This window comes from Marmota flaviventris, chromosome 17 (genome assembly GCF_047511675.1).
Source record: "Marmota flaviventris isolate mMarFla1 chromosome 17, mMarFla1.hap1, whole genome shotgun sequence".
NCBI lineage: Eukaryota > Metazoa > Chordata > Mammalia > Rodentia > Sciuridae > Marmota > Marmota flaviventris.
Genome location: NC_092514.1, coordinates 29,157,402 through 29,173,595, shown reverse-complemented (window position 1 = coordinate 29,173,595; position 16,194 = coordinate 29,157,402). Strand labels below are relative to the sequence as shown.

At 42.6% G+C, this 16,194-nt stretch overlaps 1 protein-coding gene and 1 non-coding gene across 4 annotated transcripts in view; one reads left to right on the top strand and one right to left on the bottom strand.

Annotated features, from left to right (window-relative positions):
- Nucleotides 1–986: 986 nt before the first annotated feature.
- Nucleotides 987–16,194, bottom strand: part of Ankfy1 (ankyrin repeat and FYVE domain containing 1) — a 92,033-nt gene continuing 76,825 nt past the window's right edge. For all 3 annotated transcript variants that reach the window (XM_027922615.2, XM_027922616.2, XM_071603311.1), the window contains 7 exons: nt 14,304–14,480; nt 10,636–10,783; nt 10,085–10,175; nt 9,657–9,781; nt 8,040–8,186; nt 5,575–5,665; nt 987–5,034 (listed from right to left, as the gene is read on the bottom strand). In XM_027922615.2, coding sequence (XP_027778416.1) covers nt 4,902–5,034; nt 5,575–5,665; nt 8,040–8,186; nt 9,657–9,781; nt 10,085–10,175; nt 10,636–10,783; nt 14,304–14,480 — 912 coding nt within the window. In that variant the 3' untranslated portion in view covers nt 987–4,901. The remainder of the gene's footprint in view (nt 5,035–5,574; nt 5,666–8,039; nt 8,187–9,656; nt 9,782–10,084; nt 10,176–10,635; nt 10,784–14,303; nt 14,481–16,194) is intronic.
- On the top strand, nt 15,856–15,959 carry LOC114081097 (U6 spliceosomal RNA). Its single transcript, XR_003580719.1, has one exon. It is a non-coding gene; the product is annotated as a U6 spliceosomal RNA (small nuclear RNA).

Below are 16,194 nucleotides of genomic sequence, written 5' to 3'. Positions count from 1 at the left end.
AAAGACTCTGGTCACCTCAATTATATAGACAGGGAAACTTAGGCACAGAAATTATGCAGCTTGCCCAATACTATCAGCGAATCAATGACAAAGCAGAAGTAAAGCCCAGTGCTCTTTCCTGGTTGGGCAAAAACATGAAAGTCAACATCCACCAGGCTGCTAATTATGCTACACATCAGTGACAGGGTGATTATCTTCAAGGACAGCTACTAGAATTACTTGGGATTCTTGGGCATGGTGGCACATACCTGTAATGTCAGCAGCTCAAGAGGCTGAGGCAGGAGGATTGCAAGTTCAAAGCCAGCCTCAGCAACTTAGCAGTCATAAGCAACTTGCAAGACCCTGTCTCAAAAAACAAAAAGGGCTGGGGATGTAGCTCAGTGGTTAAGCACTCCTGGGTTCAATTCCTGGCACAAAAAAAAATTATTACTTGGGATTAAGTGGAAGTTCTTAATAGTGCCTATTAACCATAAGAGAATACATTGGAGAATAAGGTGTATCAAAACTGGTTGGAACTGGGGGTTAAGCAAAATGAAAGGTAAAGAAAGGGAATACAATGTTAGTGCAATAAAGTGTTTTGAGGGCCAGGTGAGCTACTAGATTTGTACAGGGGTTTTATGAATCACTAAATCTTAATTTGTAAGCCCCTAAGCCTTCTATAGTTTGCTCTGAAGCCGGTGGTGCCAGACATCCCTTCAAACCTTGAATGGATCTCCTTGAGTTGCTCCTAAATAATGGAACCAGAGGGGTTATTTTCAGGATCCTTTGAGGAATTTCCATGGGATCAGGAACTGGGATTATGCAACTTCAACCACACCCATTGCCATGCACTGAAAAGTCTGGACCCAGAGCACAGAAGTTCAGGCAGTTGCTTGCTTTCCCTGAAATAGCTACTTTCTGACTTGTTATCACCAGTATGTTTCTGGAAAAATGTTGGAATTCAAATGTTCCTAGAGGATAGCTGTTAAAAGAAATTTATTCACATGTCAAGAGGTTTTTGTTTGTTTTTAATGCTTATTGGTACTTCTGCATTAGAAGTAACTACAAATGTCTTATTAAAGTTTCCACTTGAAATGCACAATTTTACCTCATTTTATTATAAGGAATTGTTACAGAAAATCCAAATATCAGTATTTGAAAAATACATTCCATTACACAGACTCAAAAAAAAAAAAAAAAAGCCCATAAGCGCCATGGTCCTATATGATGCCATTATCCCACACTGAGCACCACCTCAAATGATGTGGAAGCCAAGGTGATCAACCCAAATGTGTACCTGCAGTTTCTGCCCAGCTACTGCCCTTGCCCTTGGTACCACAGGGTTGTCATGGAACAGCCAACTCCACACATCTACCAAAAAGGCAAGTCATTAGGTCAAGCAGTCTCAAGACTCCTGTTACAGAGAACCAATGTTGTCAGTTGTAACAGATTAATATATTATTTACGCCACACAAAAGAGAAACTGTACAGATGATGATCTTCCAAAGAAAATGTTTAAGGCATCTACAACTTTTGGGGATTTAAGGGTTTTGTTTATATCTGGTCAGACACTCAGCTCTTCACTAAATCACTGCCACAGGGTGTGAGTGTGGCTTTCAGTGCCTGGGTAACCATTTTCTCTCTGCTGGCTCCTCTCTCCAGCTGGGAGGGGAAGCTCTGGTGCTTCACATGGTTATTCTGGAGCTTTTGTGAAGGAAGCGAGTGTTTCTATGATGGAAGTGTACATTTAATTGTGCATGCCACTGTCACCTGGATGTTTGCTTTGCCTCAGGTCTAAGCATTACATAATTCAGAAGTGTTCTTTTTCTCCGGATGAATGAAACCTAGTGGAGCTCAGTGATCTTCCTGTTCCCAAGCCTTCCCTCCCCTCCATGCCTGTGGACAAGATTAACATAGGAACAGTTTATTACAATACATGAGACGTGAATAGGGAAGAATAGACCACATGCACACTGAGCTCCACACAGGGGCCCATTCGGGTATAGAGGGCGAAGCTGATCAGGGTGGTCAGAAATGACTGAAGGCTCTGAGGTAGAGGACTGAAGGTCATGTGGACCCCACTCCTTGGAGAGAATGTGGCAGGTGAATTGAGCAATCTAATCCAGCTTCAACTAAATTGGTAATTGGTGTTGACAGTGTACAGGCACAAAACTGCAAATGGAACACGTGTTCTAATACATCATTCAGTGAGACACCACTGGAAAGATAACTGAAACTAGAGTCCTAAGTGTAGGCACTTAAGTTTGTGGGACATTTTTGTGTTAGAGGATCACGGCAAATTAGTTTAAGCCATTCAATTTATACATATCACATGGTTTGTACCTCTGTCTTAAGTCTGGCAACGATCAAGAGATAGTTACAGAGCTAATTTGGCATTAACAATGTTGAATGATGCAGCAAATTATATTTCAGCAAAGTTTATTCTTCCTGATCTATTCATTCACAATTGGCAACTTTCCAAATGAATAAAATTAAATTTTGCTACTAGTACTCAAGCTACTAATTAAAATTTAACAAGAACAGCTAGGCAGTTTTGTAGTCAAGTCTTGACAGCATGAAGAGCATAACAGGGACACAGAGTGTGTCTGGTCCTGGCCAGGGCAGTGTATGTTGGGGTCCCACAGGGCAGATACCCTTCAAGGAGCCTGCTGAGTGCAGCCCAGTGAGCAGCAAGCAGTGTGTTAGATTTAGGGAGATTTCCTAAGACTTGGGAAAGAGGCCTATTCTATCACTACATGAATGCACCAGTGCAGAACTCAAAAAATGTTCCCCTGCATCCACGGTTGGTCAGTATCATTGCTGTCCCTGGACTCTGAATAAAAGCTTGAATCAACACATTTTAAACATGATCTTAAGATTTTAAGTGCAAGTATAGGCGACACTGTTATTGAAACTGGCATGGGAGGGCAAGGGCAGAACAATCCCTGATTGAATTCCTGTCCTTTCCTTTCCACTGTGAACATTAAAAGAACAAGTATGTATGTACCGACCACCTCAATTCATATCTAAATCATAATTATTTTGCTTTCTAAATGTCAAGCTACCTAATGAAGCCCTATGTTCTTGTGGGCCTTTTTAGGCAACAGAAAATGGAAACTGACCACATGCTTAAACATGGTCATTTACCAAAACTTGGTCAAATATTTTATAAAAATTCTGTATGAAATATATCACAGACTGGGTGAAGGGAAATTTTTCTCATTTTTTTAAACATTGTGCACAAGCTCATATTAACATAAAAAGCATATATATCTTATAAATCACAGAAATATTTTTTAAAAGTAGCACTCTGGTTTATCAGCGCATTTTACACACATATTTAGGCAATAGAATGTTTAAATCTACAGCAACATAGAGGACATACCACTATCCAAAGGAGAAACAAACAAAACAGGGATGTTGCAAAATAATACTCAGTCCCTTTTACACATATATCCATACTTCATTAATGCAAAAAAAAAAATGTAGTGGTTATTAAGTGTCTGAAAAAAAATCAGTATTTTTGAGATTGTTAATCTCTGAATATAACTATATAGCACATATTGTTCATCTCAGAATTGAATATTATTAAAAAGCAGTGGTAAAAGTTTCTTTTTCAATGTGCATTTTTTAAAAACTGGCCAAACCTTCAAAAGAAAAGGAGTTTAACACCTCAGAGTCAATAGATGTACGTACTAGCAGCAACTAAGGCCCAAATGAGTTCTGGAGGCCTCAATCAGCAATCAAGTCAGAGCCTTCCAAAATGGTTTGCACACACTTGGCCAGGGCCTTCAGCTATTGGCTTTTGGGGCAGGCAAGCTACACAGAACTGGGATCAACAGCATTAACAGCATAACCAGGAAAGGTTTCAGCAAGAAGCATTCATGTCAAGGAGATGGGATCTGCCAGCCTGAGGCTGGAGAAGGCCTTAGAGCTGCAGTCTAGTTGATCCCCCCCTCTGGGCACTTGGCCTATATGAATCTCTTGCTCTAAGAGACACTCAGCAGGAGTTTCCTCTAAGATTAGGGTGGGCTGAGGTCTAGCCACAGCTGAACATTAGAATCACTGCTGTGAGGAGAATGTGTGAGTTTATTTTTGATTATGGATTTTTAAATAGGAATCACCAATGATGCAGCTATATAAAAAGTGCGGCACAATAAAAGTGCATTTCCTCCACCACTCACTTAGTGGCAGAGTGACTAAGAACTCCACAGACAGGACGCAGCAAGACGAGAGGATGAGACAGCTGCTAGGAGGTGTCAAGCCGCCACACTGTACTCCTGACACCTGGGCAGCATGAACACTAGTAAAGCTTTCAGTTGTTAAGGCCACGATTTTTCAGCTCTCATCTTTGAACCCTGTTTAGAAAGATTTCACCTTTTTAAAAGGGGCAGCTTGCTAAAAATACAGCTTAGCTTAAAAAAAGAAAAGACTTCAGGGTAAGAGGATCCTATTAACTTTATGAAAACACTGCAGAAAAGTCCAGAGCCACTTAACCTAGAGTGAAGCCAGCTCTCATGATACAGCCAGCTTCCCACTCTGTTAGGCTCTGCCTCGTAAGCCAGCCCAGGCAGGAAGACTTAGGAATGCTCTGAGATGGACACTAAACTACTGGAGGGAAAATGTTCTCAAAGTGTCCTTGAATGTTGCTAGCAGAATGGGGTCTAATTCCTATCATGTTTACCACTTAGGCTAAATGGCCTGGTCTGATTAGTGAGACATCTAGTGAACTCAATCACAGTCTAACATACTGACAATCATACAGAATTATTCGAAACGGGATCACGGTCCTTAATTGTTCCAGTATTGCCGCAGGAAGACGACTGCCAGCTCCTGCTCTAGGTGGGGGTCCGGTGGGGCAGGCTGGTGAGCAGAGCAGCTGCTGGGGAGGTGATGGGGATGTGGCCTGGGCGTCCTAGGAGCTAAGAGACTCCACCCAGTGTCAGTACATCAAAGCAAATGTTGCAGACTCGCACAGGCTTGTTCAGATCAAACTTTATAATAGGAATTTCCTTGGTAGAACATTTATGGCAAAGCAGACGTCCACAATGCCGACTGTGGAAGCAAAGAAAGGAAGTATGAGAGGGATCCTCACAAAGAGACTGCTGGGCACAGGAACAGACAAGGCTCTGTGGCCAATTCTGCCAATTACCAGCCAAGTTACTCCAATTCATGCATAAGTTTTAGTCCATAAAAACAAAATTCTAGACAATAATTAAGCTCAAGCAATACAGAAGGCTTCATTTAAAGATAATGAGCAGTTCAGCAAACAAAATGGCTCACTTTAATAGGGACAGCTCCTTAGTCCTCTCAGTACAGCAGCCAGCACTCAGGCACATTGTGAGGGCAATAACTCAGCTCTGCTACAAGCCCAGGGCAAATGACAGGCCTGGCAGACTATATGAGAGCTTTGTGCTGTAGCAGCCATCAGGAAAGACACCAGTTGGACTGCTCCCTGCCTTGCCTACATCTCTGAAGGACCCTGTTTGGTCCTGCCATTTCATCATTCCATTTGGTCAAGTTTTGCCCAGGAGAGGATAAGATCCTGGAGAGTTCATAGCTTATCATAAAAAAGGCAGGTGACAGAGGACTTACCAGTGATGCTTGCGCGTTGTGACTCCAAACTTGGCAGTGCACTCGTAGCAGTTGGAGCCATCACACCATGGAGGTTCCTTGGAGAGCATGTCTGTAATACACACAAAAGACTAATTCCTGCAAGACGGTGACTGTGCTAGGCAGGACACAGGGTGGAGGGGGCAGGGAAACAAACCAGTAAATAGAACTGCAGCATGATGGGAGAGGAGAAGGAAAGGAATGATGTATTCTAACATGGCGAGGAAAAGCTCACAGAGAAGACTATGGATTATGAGGCCTCATCAGTCCAGGGGAGGAGGTAGCACTGTTCAAGGAGGGGAAACAGCAGCACCTGGGCAGAGATACACATAAGTCAGGGCAGCTGGAGTATAAGGTACGGGAGGGAAAGCAGAGACCACACAGATGGAGAGGTTGGGGGTAGAGGGGTGATCAAGGGAACACAGCAGAGAGGACCAAGACAAAAGAAACTGAGGGGACAGAATCTGTGATTTGGGGCCTGAAAGGAGTGCAGGATATGAGGGAGGCAGGGAGGATTCCCAAGTTTGTGGATGGAGTGACAGAGTGTGGTGGGGCCACCAGCACAGAAGAGACCTAAAGAAAGAACTAGAGCAGATAAGCCCAGTTTCACATTCCAAGCTGAGAGTTAGCAGTGGAGATAACCCATTACAGTATTTATGTACTGAGCTCTAACTGCACGCCAAGTATTGTGCTGACCACTCTGTAGAGAGAAGCTAAGCTCAGGGGAGGGAGCAGTACACAGGCCAGTCACCTTCTAACTGAGCACTTTCTAGTACAAGCACCACAATGGCCGTCTGCTCCAAGCTCTCAAAAGGCCAACATAGTGCCTGGCACCTGGAAAACTAAAGCAGACTAGGTATCACAAACACTATAATTGACACATAATAACTATACATATTTATGGATTACAATGTGATAATTCAATACATATATACTGTGCAATAATTAAATCAGGGTAATTAGCATTTCCCTCTACTGGAACATTTATCATTTCTTTGTTTTAAGAACCTTTGAATTTCTTTTTTCTAGTTATTTATAAAATATATAACCAATGGTCATAGTCTAAGCACCCCACTATGCTGTAGAACACTAGAACTTATTCCTTTCTAGCTGTATTTTGGTATTCTTTATTCACCCCTCTCCCCCCAGTTCTTCAATTGCTGTTCCCTTCGTAGCATCAAGTGACCACTCTTCTTCTCTCTACTTCCATGAAATCGACATTTTTTATTTTTTGTACTGGGGATTGAACCTAGGGGCCCTCAACCACTAAGCTACATCCCCAGCCCCCCACCTTTTTTGTACTGGGGTGAACCCAGGGGCTCTTAACCACTGAGCCAGATCCCCAGCCCATTTTTGTATGTTATTTAGAGACAGTCTCGCTGAGTTGCTTAGGGCCTCGATAAGTTGCTGAAGCAGGCTTTGAACTCATGATCCTCCTGCCTCAGTCTCCTGAGCTGCTGGGATTACAGGTATGCGTTGCTACACCTGGTTCCAGCCCTTTTCAATTTTAGTCAGGGTCTCACTAAGTAGTTCAGGGCCTCACTGAATTCCTGAGGCTGGCCTCAAACTTGTATTCCTCCTGCCTCCACCTCCCAGGTCACTGTGATTACAGGCACGTGCCATAGCACCTAGCTTTAAATCAACTTCTTTAGCTTTCACACATGAGTGCGAACATTTGGTATCTTTCTGTGCCTGGCTTCTTTCACTTAATATAATGTCCTCAGAGTTAATCCATGTTGCTGCACATAACAAGATTTCATTCTTATTTATGGCTGAAGAGAATTCCACTGTATATATCCACATGTTCTTTATCCATTCATCCTGGCTACTGAAATGCCATGCTTGAATAATGATTCTGCACAACCAACTTTGTGCTGGTGCCAATCGCCCTCATGAAGATGACATAGCTATAAGGATTTCCGAGCATGTTTCTCCTCCTGGGGTCTCCACTGCCAATAATGACAAAACACACACTGAAAGCATTCTGATTCTTACTACCACCTCAACAAGAAGGAGTAAAAACACTCAAGTAAGAAATTAAGATGAAGCACTCCTCTCCACAAAAGGAACTGGAGAAGGAAGAGTCAGTGAGGAATGAAGCAAAGCCATTTTAAGGCTATAGAGACTGACTGAGCTAAAGGAAGACAGGTGTGTAGACAAGCAGCCAGCAGGTATGTTAGGTGACCTGCCTAGTGCTTATGGATTTCTGGAAGGTTCAGGGAAACTGGAAACTGCAAATCACTCTGAAAAGAGACTGCTAACAATGACTTTCTCCAACATTATTCAAAGGTCCTTTACCCATTCACAGAAACACCCCTATATGGTATATGGAAATGGTATGAACAGTTCTTATAGTAGGACGTTATGAGATTTAAGGATCACCAATACATCTAGAAAATCAACACTGAACTGTGTTTGCACTAGAAGAGCACAAAGGAGGTACTCACCTAATAGTCTAAACAGAAGTTGCTTGGTTGCAACCTGGTAGTTGAAAATATTCACACCTTGGTTATTATTCACCCCAAGACGAGCCCCAGATCGGACGATGGCACGGCACAAGTTGGCATTCCCTTTCATGTATGCTAAGAGCAGCACTGAAAAATAAAACCACAGGTAAGGCTACGTCCCATCTGGCCCCAACCAGGGACTGCCAAAGGGTGCGTGGAGGATAGCTGAGGGTAGAACATTGGTTAGGAAAGTCCTCAAAGATACACAGGGATCTGAGGTGCTAGTGAGACTTCCATGGGGGATCTGCAGCCACAAGATCCTCCCAATAAAGGATCCAGCCACAAGTCAAGGGATTCAAGAATAGCTATGGTTCTGGAGTCACACACACAGAACTTTGGCTATGAGAAAATTGAGGTAAGGATCCAACACTAAAGGAAAAACATATTGTTGTCTCAGCTTCCTTCCTCTGGCATGTAGCATTGCTTTCATAAAATGTAATAAAATCTGAAGACCTATGACTTATATACACATGTTGGCAAAAAAAATAAATCAGTGTAGGGAATATGTTTCAGAAAAACATGTTCCACTGAATGGATTATCTCCTGTAAGAAAGTATGGGCCCAGAGGGAATATGAAACTCAGATTCTGGTCTAGCCATCCTACTGGCCTTCTCTAAGAACAATCTCAGCTAACCATAGCTCACTTTGCTTAGCTTTACCAGATACTTTAGTTATATTCTTAACTCTCAAAATGATGCAGTAAGAGGAAAGTTATTGTTCCCATTATCAACACAGAGAGGTTAGAAAATTTACTCAGTCAGTCATGTGAAACCTGTAAATTGGAAGCCCCTCCCTCCCTTCTGCCTGTGGACCTGCTCCTGGGCAGTGATGCTCCCTGAGCATATGCTGAGTCTAGCAGCTCACTCCCAGCAGCTGAATCCTCTGAAGTTCAGACCTATCACTGGCAGCTCAAAACACATATTCATGTATTAAGGCCAGTAAGAACTCCTTCCAAAGCTGAAATACAGGTGATACAATATTTTATTCTCTGCTAAGTACCCAGTGGTGACTGCGTTTCTGTCAAAGGCCATGGAGGCTCTGTCTGGAGTTAAGGTGGGGGTGAATGTGAATGAATGTGAATGCAGCAGCAACAAGGTGTTTAGAGAAGCACCCACTAGGGGAAAGAGACTGCTCTTCAGCCTATCTTTTTGAGTCTTGTTTCCTTATCTGAAAAATGGGGACACAACTATGTGAACTGCTTAACTCATGGGTTGGTTGTTGTGAGTGTTCAATGAAACCATATGCAAAAGTTCCTCATGAAAGCTAAATAAATGAACATGGTGACTACTTGGGAAAGGGCCTGGTTAACTGTATAAAAAGTAGACAAGGTCAATAAAAACAGATGGGCAGGCCTGTTTCAACATGGGTATGGCTCTAAAGCAGTAGATGCACTTCAGATGTCAGATACTCCAAATTCCACGAAAGGGATCTTTCACAATTTTAAGAGTGTCTAAATGAAATGCACTGAGCTGAATGCCCTTATGAGCCTGCGCTCTTGTTTGTCCTGGAGGCAAGGTGCACAAATGAGACAGATCATTCACACACTTTATTACATACCTGTGTTTCCTTCTGCATCTGGTTTATCTAGAGGATACTCAGGCATGCACTCTAAGAACAGATCAAAGATGGCTGCTGCATTCTCTTTGCCATACTGTCCCAAAATATGCAGTGGTGACTGGCCTCTAATAAAACAAGTTGGAAAAAAAGTTAGATGTTATCTGCCATGGGCATCACACAACAAAAGATAAGGAATTTCCTGAGCTCTGTTATGCTAGATAAATCTAAGGGACGTTTACAGGTCAAAAAAGTTTTTCTAAAAGATATTTTTTTTACAAAAACAAAAATACCATGGAACCAAAAGCTAATCAAGTGCCTCAGTGGCCAGTTCTGCAGTGTGCATCAAGGATAAGGGGTGGCACTAGTGATGACTAGCTCTGAGAAACAGGCCAGGTGACGTGGAGCCCAGGTCTCTCAGACACACTCACCTCAGATTAAAGGCTTCAGCATCCACTGTGCACTCTGTCAGGAGAACCCGGATGTTGTTGAGTCGACCATGCATGACAGCAAGATGAAGAGCTGGGGAGTAAATGCTCTTACTGTGCAAGCCCAGAGCACATGCAGAAAAGTCTCAGTTTCTCCCCACCCTCAAAAACCCCGTCTAAATGAGACTCAGCCAGAATAGCGACCGGCCCCATGTACAAAGCCTTCTTTTCCTTTCTTTTGCCACCTACAATAATGAGTCATAAATGCAATCTCAGATCTTTGAGATTTCAGAAGTCTCAAAGGTGAGACTTCAGTTTCAGAAGTCACTTTAGGCTTCCAGGGTTACCAATCAGACTGGGAGGCTGTCCAAGCCCTCATCAGTGGCAGGATGCATGCCCTGCCCACAGCATTTCCCATCACAACTCTGTACCTATGCAAGCCAACCTCCCTGAGGGGAAGAGTAGCTCCAAGGGTGCAGCATAACTCTACTCCCAGAAAACAGGGATTGCTCAAGGCACAAAGAACTGTACATAAAGTAATGACTAAGAATTACCATTATTTCCATTCTCATCCACAGCAGCAAAGTCTACTCCATTCTCTAGGAGAACTGAGCAGATGGTAGGCAGGTCCTGCTGGGCAGCAAGATGGAGGGCAGTTTGGCGATGCTTGGTTAATTCATTCACCTTGGCTCCTGCAAGAAGCTATTGAAGTTGATTACTAGAATAGCTTGTCTGTCTATCACAATCAAGGTCCCATTTATGGGGCCAAGCTTGTCTCTCTTCTGATATCCACTGAGACTGATGGTCCACCCTGTTGGCAAAGCTGGGTGCACATGGGCCTCAGACATAGTCCTGGTGAGGAAACCTGGCAAAACCTGTACCCAGAGCAAATGAGCAATTAGCTACCAAAATGTTCAACAGCTACTCCCTGGGGCAGAGGAGTTCTAATTCTAGGATTCTGGTATATAAAAACTATACAGGACTGAAGTGATATTTATGCTACTATATAAAGTTGTCCACTGCTTACAATAGTAAAAGCTGACAGCAAAAAGGGACTGGTTATAAAAATTTGAATATGCAAACAATAAAGTAAGGTGGCCATTATGATGATAAATATATATAAATTAACACAGAAAGATACCAACCACAATTAAGTTAAAAATTAAAAAGGCACCTCTTTCTACCATCTTGGAGACTGTGGAGGCCTGCTGGGAATAGGACTCCTAAAAGCAAGTACATTTGGAAGTTGTGGTGCAAGGCTTTTTTGTTGTTGTTGTTGTTGGCAGATGTGGAGTCTCTGGAACCAAAAGTAGCTTCCTGTTCTTCTTAAAATTAAGGTGTTTATATTTGGGATAAAACTAAATTCTACTCTCTGGTCAAGAGTCACACTTATGTATAAAAAGTAATGAATACCATTATGTACAACTATAATGCACCAATAAAAAAATGTGGAGAAAAAACAAAAAGCAATGAAATACACAGTGACTCCTAATAGCAGACTGAATGAAACCAATGCAATCTGGAGAAAGGTAACTTGCACAGTTTGTGCCAAATCCCAAAGCAATCTTCCAGCTAAGGATACCAGGCACAGAATTTGTGTTGCTGTACCCTTCAAGGATTTAAACTAATGCAAAGTAATTAAATAAAAGTGGGTTTTGTGTTTCTTTGTTTTTAAGGCAAGTTAGAAGATAGCTTGGCTTCATTTGGAGACAGATATGTATACACACATGCATGCACATGTGTACAGATAAAGACATAATTTGAACATATTCAATAGCATAGCCATGTGCTGAAATGACACTTTGTTCAATAATGGAACACATACATGAAGATGCTAAGAGTCTATTGCTTAGTGACATTGCAGCCATCTTTGTGTAAGTATACTCTTTTTAAAATTTCCTTTTTTTTGGTACTGGGGATTGAACCCAGGAGTGCTCAACCACTGAGCTATCTCCTCAATCCTTTTTATTTTTTATTTTGAGACAGGAACTCATTAACTTGACCAGGCCGGCCTCAAACTTGTAATCCTCCTGCCACAGCTGCCAAGTCACAAGGATCAGAGGCATATGCCACCATACCCAGCTGTAAGCACACTCCATGAAGCTGGTACAATGACAAAAACACCTACAGACAGAAAGAATTCTCAGAACATAACCCTGTTGTTCAGCTGCAAATGACTATATAACAAACTCTGGGGAAAGCTGGGAGTGAAAGGGAGATAGGTTTCATAACATTATATTCCACAATGAACATGTACCATTTTCATACTATTTTTAAAAAGAGTACAAATTATAGGATCAAAGGCAGAAATAATATCTTGCCTGTTCATTTAGTATTTGAAATTCATTCATCATCATCCACTTTCCGACAAAGCTTCAAAGGCAGTTGCTATTAACAGAAAATACTCAGCAGTTTGTAGTTACAGCCCAATTTGCCTTTTCTGGGGTCTGCTACCCTTCCCCCAGGTTCCTCTATCTGTGAGTACAAGCATATGCCTCTGGGAGAATACAGACACTGATGAGCTGCTCTTGTTTTTCATCTGGACTTAAGTCCTAGCCTCCTCAGAACTCTTGGGACCCAATCAAATTCATCATAGACAGGACCAATCATGAGTGGATATGGGACCCTCCAGGTAGGACATACCTAGAGGGATATCCATAGTCACTAGTGCTATGGCTAGGGATCACAGCCAATCCCAAGGTTGGTTAAGGAGAGAAAGGGATGGACACAGTGTGCTTTCAATGTGAACAGGTTCAAACATTTTGCTGCACCAATTCACAGAGGAAGCACCACAGGGACACTGTTTGGAAGGTCAGCTATTACTAGGTACCTGTGTCATGTGTGAGGTCAAGCTGTAGTAAGACACGAACATGACCTTGGTGGAGGACCTCAGTGTTCCCTAGGCTCTGAGATGTGAGACAGACTGGTGAACACAAGGCTAATTCGCCACTCCATCTCTTGGCTGCTATCCCTGCATGCAGTCTGTGCCTTTCACCATCAGCCCTACATCCTCCACCTCTCTAGTCTACAGCTTGCCACCACTGCCTCCCCTGGGTCTCTTCACGGGTCATCTCGCCCCACACCCGTACACCGTACCCACTTGGCACCTTCTCTAAAAGCTCTCTCAACTCAAATACATATCAAGTTATAAAGCTTTTCTAAAAAGTGCTTTTCAAAAACAAAACACCATAGCACCAAAGGCTGGCCAAGTGTTCTTGTGGCCAGTTCTGCAGTGTACACCTGTGGCTGATGGGAGGCATCAGGGACAACTACCTCTTGAAGACCAGGCCAAGTGACATGAAGCTCTATCTCGGCTTGGGAACATTCTTTCAGCTCCAACATTTAGTGTGGTTTCTTCATTGCTTGCAAATAAAGGTCTTGGTTTGTAATTGATGCTCCACAATCTGGTCTCTTCTTGCCACTTCAAATTTCTTTCAACTCTCTACTCAAATTTCAACCCAGCTTTCCTATATAAAATGTAACTGGGCACGGTGGCACATGTCTGTAATCCCAGCAGCTCAGGAGGCTGAGGCACGAGGATCACAAGTTCAAAGCCAGACTCAGCAACTTGGTAAGGCCCTAAGCAACTGCATTAGGCCCTTTTTATTTCGAATAAAATTTCAAATTTTTATTTCAAAATAAAAAATAAAAAGGGCTAGGAATATAGCTCTGTGTTTAAATAACCCTGGGTCTAATCCTCAGTACCAAACAAACAAAACCAAAAAAAAAAAAAGCACCACATGTACTTTCCAGTTTCCACATCTTTGCTCAGACTGTTCCCATGCCAGGCATCATGTTGCAGACTTTTAGGTCAAACAGGAATAACCAATTCCCAGCTACACAACTAGCTGATGGCCTTGGAGGGGTTTTCTGAACCTAAATTTTCTCCTTCATAAAACATAAAAAAATTTCCTATACCCCTCTGTAGTTTTGAAAATTAAAAGAGATGGCACTTAAATGACCTCCACTCCCTTTCTTCTCCCACCCTGCCTCAGCTATCCAAATCCTACTGGCCCTCAAGGCCTCACTCATGTTCCATCTGGGGTGTTTTTGTTTTTGAAAAACACTTTTTAGAAAATCGTTACAACTTGAAACGTGTTTGAGTTAAGAGAGCTTTTAAAGAAGGTGCCTAGAGGATGGGGTGTAGGGGTGTGAGGTCAGGATGACAACTGAAGAAACCCAGGGGAGTGGAAACATGCAACAGTATTTCTGTGTCACTTACCAAATTGCGAACAATAATCTCTGAGCCTGCTTGGACAGCAAGATGCAAAGGAGTCAACTTGGAAGCATCCTGAACTCTGGAATTCACATTAGCCTGGACACTGATCAAGAACAGGACACTTTCAATATCAGAGTTCTGAACTGCCACGTGAAGAAAATTCCGGCCCTTGTTATCCACCTAAGGCAATAAGTAGGAACCAAAATATTAGTAGACTCCCTTTTAAGAGTGCCTCCTGAGCTTCTGCAAGCTGTGCTAATAACTGGAGCGTCATGATGTAGTCCTTCAGATGTTCCCTCCCAAAAAACCAACACTAAATGCCACCTCCAGCCCTACACCCCACAACAGACCCACTTTATGCATCTGTGCACATAACCACATGTGCATGGTCACATTCAAGTGGTCAGGGGAAGGAAGCCACTGCATTGATCCAAGCTGTTCCGGCATCCTCCTGCAGCAGGAACTAGGCATTGGAAGCTAAGAAAGAGACAAACTGAAGGAAAGAGAAAGGAAGTTACCAAAATATTGGGGTGCTCAGATTGAGACAAAGGTAGAGACCAATTCTGGGAATCTTTTCGCTTTGGCTAAATCAAGCACCCAGTGTCCTAACACCACAGCTAGAATGCCAGCTTGACCCTTGATTTTGTATATGTGAGAGTGTGTGTGTGGTGCTACAGATTGAACCCAGGGCCTCATGCATGCCACTACTGAGCCACATCCCCAGTCCCAGCTTGACCCCTACAGAGTCAAACACAGGGTTTGGAAATTTGGAGCAAGTTTCTATAGGTGAAACACAATGACAGAGGAAGCCAATATAATGTCATGGACTTTGACCCACTAATGTAAAGCAGACACCTCACTCAAATCAAACCATACCATACACTGCAGTTACAGGAACTGTCATTAGTATGAGTGCTCAGGTGGAAGTGAGAGAGATACCACATGCTCCACACATAATTACCTCACACACAAATGTCCACAGCACGTGCTGATGTAACAAGCAACATATCTGCAAAGGACTTGGACAAACAGTACTAGTTCCATAGTAGATGGAGAGGAAATGTGAGACAACTTTCTCCGCTCATGAACATTTTACACTATCTGAGTGAGTGTGAGGTTAACACCTAGCAATGCAGTCTCACTTACGAAAATGCTGAAGAAAGGTGATGTACAGAAGCCTGAAATACCAAGCAACAATCTTCACCACACTAGGACTGAATTTCATTCAGGTTCCACATCTCCATTTCACCTTCATAAATGGCTATTTGTAAATCCTGGCAGTATTCTCCAAGCTGGCTGGAGAGTAGGGTATCAGAGGGACTGACTGACAAACCCATTCAAGCTCCCGCCTCAGATCCATGTTTACTGTCATTTTCCACCCACTCTTTGTAGGTCAACAAGTCACCATCCAGATTTAGCAGCTGATAAAGAGCCACAAAGACAAGGACAACTGGGCCAGCTATGCTGAGTAACAATTTAACTCTTCTAAAACACTTAGAAATTTGTTCAACATCAAAATACAAGCTCCTCAAATTCAATTTAAATCATTTTTTTAGTGCTTGCTTCAGCAGCATATATACTAAAATTGGAGCAATACAGAGATTAGCACAGATCCTGTGCAAGGAATACAAAAGTCCTTCTAAAACATTCATCATTAAAGCAGTTAACACACCAGCCAAAGCAGAGAATGAAATCGATTGTACACACCACAGAATTCCTATCACTAGACCCAGCAAGCTCCCACTTCCACCTAAGAGTACATCATCATGTGGCTAACATACAGAGCAGAATGGTCATATCACTTTTCAGCTGGCACTCACAGGACATCTGAATGGTCAAGTTTTCAGAAAGTGGAGGATAATTCCAAAACAAATGACTTTATATAGAAGAGCTC